General features: G+C 38.6%; 1 protein-coding gene across 1 annotated transcript in view; it reads left to right on the forward strand.

The window, feature by feature from the left end:
- The window catches only part of rimbp2b (RIMS binding protein 2b), a 200,827-nt gene that overhangs the window by 94,772 nt on the left and 97,768 nt on the right, over positions 1-8,287 (forward strand). Inside the window, exon 8 of the mRNA XM_037680698.1 lies at positions 6,362-6,394. Within this exon, the coding sequence (XP_037536626.1) occupies positions 6,362-6,394 (33 nt within the window). The remainder of the gene's footprint in view (positions 1-6,361; positions 6,395-8,287) is intronic.

Below are 8,287 nucleotides of genomic sequence, written 5' to 3' on the forward strand. Positions count from 1 at the left end.
TCTATTCTATTCTATTCTATTCTATTCTATTCTATTCTATTCTATTCTATAGGCTTAGACTGCTGGAGGACAAATGGACTTCATTTCCTCAAATGAATAGCTACAAATAAATACAGATGAATAGTTTGTATTTGTAATTATTTCTATCTTAACATTTATTTATTCATTTATTTATTTGTCTTTCCTCCTAGAGAAAGACCTGCTCATCTCCATTTTGGACCTGCCATTGTGTATCTGTTCCTCTCAAACCCAGCCAGTCGAGAAAGTTTTTTTCTTTCCACTGTCGACTTCATGCTTGCTCAAGATGAGAGTTCTGTGATGGAGTTAAACTCAAAGCCATCTGCTCGTCAGATAAATAATGTTAAATTAATGTTTTTATATATGAATGTTTTTGTTCGGTGCCCTGAGATAACTTCTATTGTGACTTGACCCTATAGAATTAAACTGAATTGAATTGTTTTAGGAGTCACAAAATGTGTCACGAGCCACAACTACTTCATCTGCATTCGCAGCAGAAGTGTTTAGCCAACGATTTGATAAAGATTATAGAAAACGACTCTCTTATCCTTCATTAAAGAGCTGCTGAACAGTTCTGAGTCGCCCCACCCAAACACACAAAACTATTCCTACAGAGTGCTGCTGCTGCAGAAGCCTCGCAAACACTCCGCTCCTCCTCTTGTTGCTCCTAAAGTGTGCGTGCACACTTCAAATGGAGTCTCCTTCTTTCTTTGGCCGGGGAGAAGCCTCTGATCTTTCAGCGACACAAAAAGGCCCGTCCCTGCAGAAGACGAGGCCTCCGCCTTCGTCAACATCCAGCCTGACTCTGCTCTTCGGTGCATTGTTTGTGCCAATGTTTGCGTTTTAAAAAAAGCAAAGAAAAGGCCCTCAGTGACACAAAAACCATTAAAGAGCGAGTCCCCGTTTCTTTTTGCTGCCATTATGGGTGAGCTTACATTAAAACCCGAGCAGAAGCTGGTTCTCAGCCAAACTCGGCTAACTGACTCGCTCCCGCTCTGTTTCTTTGAGAAGCCTTTGATGTTAGCGGGGGGCTTTTGCACTCGCAGTGATGGTAGCGAATGATACTTTAAGCGATTCTTTTTTATCCGGCGAGCTTAATGAAAGATTAATGGGTTTGATATTTTCCCTTGTTTATATTTTATTTAAAAAGTAAGCAAGGGTTCTTGGAACCTGTTAAAAGCTTCTTCCTAATGACTTCATGGATTAGTGGAAGACGCATTATGGTCTCGGAGTACAAAAAGAAATGACAATGACAACTGCTGATTGTCTTCTCAGCAGCACTGCCTGGTGAAAAGTGCTGACCTTGGCTGCTGTCCCACATCTTTATCTGGACCATGTTGGAGATATTGGATCTAATGTAACCAGTCGTGGACTCCCAGTTTAGTTCAGTTTTACTGATGAAACGATGCAGACGCAGTTTAAATCTTAGACTTTAATAACACGAATAGAAAAGGCTTCTCTTTTTCAGGGGGTCATTCACCTGCAGGTTATACAGTAAGTACTCCGGATGACAACTTTGTTTTAGTTTGTGATCACAAAAAAAATATTTTCTTTCTTGTTTATTGGTAAAGTGTGTAAAAAGTACTCTTTTTTTTTTGGCTCTCATGGGCAATGAGTGTCATAAATTAATAATTTTGACTAATTTCTATGGATTTAATTGAATGAATATTTAATTTAATTTAATTTTTATTATTTATGAAACTGGAGATTTCTCCGGTACGAAGGTGTCGAGTTAAAAAAAGAAAAAGAAAAGAGTTAAATTAAGGAATGGCCTTAGTGATGAGGTAAAAACTGAACGTTTAGTATTTGGGTTTAAGATGATGTACATTCTACACTAATTATAGGTCATGAATTAAAGTAATTTATATGTGATGCTTGTGAAGTCTTTAGTGAGTTTATTTTGATCTGACATGAGGATTTCTTTATTATTTTTTAATTTGACATAACAAGGATGTAAACAAGCTGTCTCTCCGTGCATGCGTGGGTTTTCTCCGGGTACTCCAGTTTCCTCCCACAGACCAAAAACATGCATGTTAGGCTGACTGGTAACTCTAAATTGTCTCTTGGTGTGAGTGAGAGAGTGAATGGTTGTTTGTCTCGTTTGTCTCTGTGTGGTCCTGTGATGGACTGGAGACCTGTCCATGGTGTCCCCCACCTCTCACACAGCGACTGCTGAATATGGGCACCAGTGACCCCCGTGACCCAGAATGGAAGAAGCAGGTAAAGATAATAGATGGATGGAAATTGCACTATCACTGTGGCTGTTTGTCACGGCCGGTGTGGGGTTGGATCCAGATGCAGACACACATGGGAGCTCAAATGAAATAAAAATGTATATTTTATAAACAAAACGAAAAGCTGATGTGGTGGCAAAAAAAAAAATTACAACTGAGAACAACAAAGGTTAAAATCATGTCATCTGGACAAATTTACAACTGGGAGAACATAGAAGCACGAGGAGAACGTGAGCAGGTAAAACCAATACAATGCTGGTGAGGTGGTGACAAGAGACTGGCTTTGTAGCGAACTGAGTGAGGAAAGTGGAAACACCTGAAACTGACGGCTGATAGCTGGCAGGTGAGAGTGGCAGGCAGGACTGGAAAACCACCGAGAGCTGACTGAGGGCAGAAGGGACCTGAGACTGGAAACACTGAAACAAGGATTGATGTAAAAACAGAGACACAAATAGATAAGGGTCTAAAGTAACCAGGAGAAAACATAAGAAACATAAACTCACAAAGTGAACCTAGATCAGGGGTCTGCAACCTTTACAATCAAAAGAGCCATTTCTGCCCCTTTGTTCACTAAGTTAAACGTGTCCGGAGCCACAATACCTGCTACAACTGGGATTCTCAACTGGTGGCCCACAGACCACTTTAAGTTTGTTGGAGGGCACTTTTCTAGATAGTAGGGTTGATTTTATAAAACTAAAAATATCTAATGATTTTTAACATTTATTGATATTTTTACACTCAGACAAAATAAAAGATGAGATTCTTGTAAAGAAAGAAAAAAATATATAGTTTTTGAAAGTTTCTAAAACTAAAATAATAAACTATGCATTCTTATGAGATTTTTTTTTTAAATTGTATAAAAATGACGTGTCCTACTATGAAAAAATAAAGTGTAAAGTGAAAGTGAGTATATTTTACTCCTTGTAATGTTTCTAGTATTCATATATTTTCATAATAATTTACAGGAAAACTGCTTAAACTAGCTCTTTTAGTTGTTGTTAGAACAACCAGTAAAATTCAGTTTGATGTCAGTTTTGGTCAAAGCTTGAAAGAGCCGCTGCAGAGGGACCACAGAGCCGCATGTGGCTCCAGAGCCGCATGTTGCAGACCCCTGATAAAATAAACTCAAAGAAACACAGAAAAAATGCACAGGCATGACACTTTTAAGAGATTACTGTTAAGATTTTCCTGTTTTTGTTTTTTCTTCTTTTGGCTGTTCCCTTCTTCAGGGGTCACCACAGCAAATCAGTTCACACGAAGACTTGGCAAACTGTTTTTACACCAGATCTCCTTCCTGACTCAACCACTGACCACCGAGCTACCGCAGCCCTTTGTGTGGAGCAGAGAGCTGCTATCTAGGACGCCCGGGGAAGCAGATGGTGGGGGTTAAGGGCCTTGCTCAAGGGCCCAGAGTGGAGCAAATGAGTGTGGAGACAGGTGTGGGTGTTTCACCTTTCTCACCCACGTTTTAATGTTGTTGGCCCGGGGAGTTGAACCGGTGACCTTCTGATCACAGGCTCGCCTTCTCTAACCTCTGTGTCACCATTCCCCTATACAATGACAAAAAGGCTTCTTCTTCTTCTTCTTCTGTAAATAAAGTTTTGTTAAAAATCAAATATTTTTCTTCTTCATTCACGCATCTTTATATTTGTTTTAATTCAATGTATTTTTTTATTTAATTTGTTTAAAGTAGCCTCTCAAACACTCCTCTAACTCTCGTCATACATTCTTTGACACAAAACAAACGTGTTATTATAATTATCCATATTGTGATTTTTTTATATGATTAATTTCTTAAAACATCATGAATTTATGTTTTGATGAAAGAGACAAACCCTCCTGCAGTTATTGAGTTTTGAATTTTGCTTTAAGGATTTTATGAAAAAATGGAACCAGCAAGATTTATTCCAATCATGGCTAACATTTCTGGGGATTTTCCATGATTTTTGAAAAATCTAACTTTAAAGCTTTAACAGGTCAAGGGTAAAAATACATCATGATCTATATTAAACTTTACTTGTGGAAATATTCTCCTGCTGAGGAGATGATGATTTCAGTTTCCTCAACAAAACACACAGAATGTTCAGGATAATTATTTTGGTTGCTAAAATTTCTCACTTTGTGACATTTATGACATTTTGTGGTACAAAACCCCAAGATTTATTGTTAATAAGTGCAACAAACATATTTTACGTTTGTGTGTACTTCACAGTTTTTATGAGATTTAGCTGAATTATAATGGAGGAATTATTTTAATTGCAAAATAATAATGCTATTTTACAATAGATGTTTGTTTTTTTTGTATGCTGTAGACAATTAATGTAGAGAGACATCTGCACACTGAACATTTCTATCATATTTCTATCTGAGCGCTGACAGAATGTGCATGAACTAGGCTTAATTTATCAAAACCTACCTTGTCTGTCTGTTAGTAAAATATCTCATGGATCCTTTGATGGGATTTAGTCAAAGTTTTAGAAAACAGTGTTTGGGTGCACTTCTACAAGTGATTAACTTTAGCAACCAACTAAATTCAAAACGGCGGCCAAGTGACCTTAAAAAATACAAAAATGGTTTCAATTCAATAATTTTTACAGATATTGTGCTAAATTCTTGTGTGGTGGTAGCTGAGGGTCGTACACAGCACACACTTGAAGGGTTTCTTGTTGTGACAGACATTTGCCTAAAAATTTTGCATTAACTGTAAAATCCAAGCTTGATGCATGTTAGCAAAATATGTCTTAATGCACTGGACATATTTCAATGAAACTCTGAGAAAGTAACTGGATGTACGATTACGACAGATTAATTTTAGGAGTCAATCCAATTTAAGATGGCTGCTATAGCTACTTCATATTCACAACACAAAAGATTGTTTTAAGTCATTTAACCAAAGTCTAACGTGGTAGTAGTTGAGATTCATTCAATTCAATTCAGTTTATTTATAAAGCGCCAAATCACAACAAAGTTGTCTCAGGGCACTTTACAGGAACATTCACATAAAAGCCAATTAGTAAAGTTCTCTATCTAAGGAATCCAGTAGACAAGTTGAATCTTGGCTTCGTTGCAGTCTCCCATCCTGAGCAAGCACAGTGGTAACAGTGGAAAGAAAAAACTCCCTTTTAACAGGAAGAAACCTCCAACAGAACCAGGCTCAGGACAAGCGGCCATCTGCTTTGACCGAATGGTTTGAGAGGACAGGAAGGAGAGACAGACGAACACAGAATAGTAGGTCCAAGTATAGGTCCAGGTGTATCTGAAAGACAAAAAAACACGTTAAGGATAGAAAAAATAATTACAAACACAAAACAGATTGAGCAGAGTAAGTAAATACAGTAGTAGAGTGAAAAGTGTGGTCAGTTTGTCCTCCAGCAGTCTAAGCCTACAGCAGCATAACTAAGGGACAGCTCAGGAAACACAAGCCGACCCTAACTATAGGATTTAGCAAAAAGGAAAGTCTTAAGTCCAGTTTTAAAACTGGATAATGTGTCAGCCTCACAGACAGAGACTGGAAGTTGGGTCCACAAGAGAGGAACCTGATAACTGAAAGATCTGCCTCCCATTCTGTTTTTATAAATTCTAGGAACCACAAGTAAACCTGCAGCCTGAGAGCTAAGTGCTCTGTTAGGAAAATATGGAACAATAAGATCTGTAATATAAGATGGAGCCAGGTTGTTGAGAGCTTTGTAGGTTAGAAGTAAGATTTTGAATTCTATTCTGGATTTGACAGGGAGCCAATGGAGAGAAACTAAAACTGGAGAGATATGATCTCTCCCACTAACTCCAGTTAAGACTCTGGCAGCAGCATTTTGGATCAACTGAAGACGTTTTAAAGAAGTATTTGGACACCCAGATAATAAACCTTTGCAATAGTCCAGTCTAGATGTGACAAATACATGGACCAGTTTTTTCTGCATCATTTTTAGATAAGATGTTTCTAATTTTAGTGATATTACGCAGGTGGAAGAAGGTGGTTCTAGTAACGTTTTTGAGTGGGGAGTAAAAGACATGTCCTGCTCAAAAATAACATCAAGATTTTTAACATTAGAGCTGGAGGACAGATTAATGCCATCTAAGGAGGGAGAAAGACTGAAAAAATAATTCCTAAGGTGCTCAGGTCCAAAAACCAAAACCTCAGTCTTGTCTGTGTTCAGCAGGAGAAAATTAAAGGTCATCCAGGTTTTTATGTCTTTAAGACATGCTTGTAGTTCTAGAATTGTGCTGCTCAAGGTGGCTGCATGTTGGAACAGCTCTGTGACTTTCATTCTGAGATTTTGCTTTTGGAAACTTTTAATTCCTCTTTTTCTGGATGTAAATCATAATTTTTGGATGATTGTTTCCTCTGGTATCAGATGCTGTGCAGCTGGAAAGACTTTTACTGAAACTTTTTTTTAGTTTTGGACATTTGTTATGATGCGTAACCATGACAACAAGGCAGTTTTCTACAACCAGCAGCTGATTAACATCTCAAAAGCTCAAATAATATCTCAACCACAGCCCCAAATCTCAAATGATTTGAAAGGATGTTCTGTGGACGCATTCTCATCTACCTGCCAGCTGTGCTCGAGTGCCTGACCACTGAGATCCTGGAAGCAGGAAACACGGCTCATGACAGTGGAAGGACAGGATCGTCCCTTGGCACCTACAGCTGGTTTCTACAGTGACGAGGAGCTCGGCAGACTGCTGGGAGGAGTGGCCATCGCTCTGGGAGGAGTTCTGCCTGGCATTTTGGCGGTTCTACAGCCCGGGGGAACTGAGAGGCCAGCCGAGTCTGGGTGGATGGATTGGACGGCATCCAGTTTCTTAGGATCCACTGTGGGATGGACCTTTACAAGAGATCCTTCCTGCCTACAGCCATCAGTATCTATAACATCTCTTAATGAAATGAGGATAACGAGTTACAACAACAAATAATTTCCCTTTGGGATTAATAAAGTATTTTTGAATTGAATTGAATTGAATTGTAGTCTAAGTAGATGATTGGATTCATTGGGTTTAATGGACAAATGTAATTGTGTGTCATCAGCATAACAATGAAAATTTATCCCATGCTGTTTAATAATTTTACCTAATGGAAGCATATATAAAGTAAAGAGTATTAGCCCAAGCACTGAGACCTGAGGAACTCCATGACTAACTTTGGTGTATGAAGAAGATTTATTATTTACATTTACAAACTGGAATCTATCAGATAGATATTGATATTCACAAGACAAGCTCTGAACAGTACCTTTTTTGAAACTGCATGAGATTTAATTTAAAGTTATTTTTAATGTAGGACCAAATGGCTACAGCTTGATTTGCAGATGATATGCATTCATTTAGGCTTTTAATTGTATTTGTGTTGCAGCATCAAGCAAAGGGAAACAATTTAGGCAGCAGAAAAATAAAAAAATAAAAAACTGAAGGGAAGTGTTTAGGAGGGAATAGTTTTTTTCTGGATGTGAGGAGTGTCCATTAGCCCTAAGGCTAGCAGCCCCCCCATCGTCTCTCAACTTTCTCTGCCTCAGTCCTTCTCTCCCCACTCCATGCAATTTACGCCTTGAACCTGTGTAATTACAGTGCCAACAGCAGCAGCCATCAGGTTCAGGTGGGGTGAGGCACAGACATGCCCCGTCACCTCAAGAGCCGGGGTTCACCAGCTTTACTGCTGCAATTATCTTTTCACCGTAATCTCCTTCACCCTGGCTCTATAGGAACATATTTGTGTGACAACAGGAAACCTGCTGCAAAACACAAGCCTATTCTTTCCCACAAGAAGACATAATATTTATTGAGAAAGTACATTTAGCATATTAAATTATCTTTTGTTGACTGGTTTTTGCTATTATCATTAAGCTGTGGCCGTTCTGTTAAAATCAAAGGCCTAGCATTCCTAAAAGAAATGCATATCACCTACAGCTGTTCATGTCAGTGTTCAAGACTAAGATCATCTAGCGTTGTACCCATTTCAGTCCATCCATTCATCCATCCATCCATCCATCCGTCCATCCATCCATCCATCCATCCATCCATCCATCCATCCATCCATCCAT

This window comes from Nematolebias whitei, chromosome 8, assembly GCF_014905685.2.
Source record: "Nematolebias whitei isolate Nwh7 chromosome 8, NemWhi1, whole genome shotgun sequence".
In the NCBI taxonomy this organism is placed as follows: domain Eukaryota; kingdom Metazoa; phylum Chordata; class Actinopteri; order Cyprinodontiformes; family Rivulidae; genus Nematolebias; species Nematolebias whitei.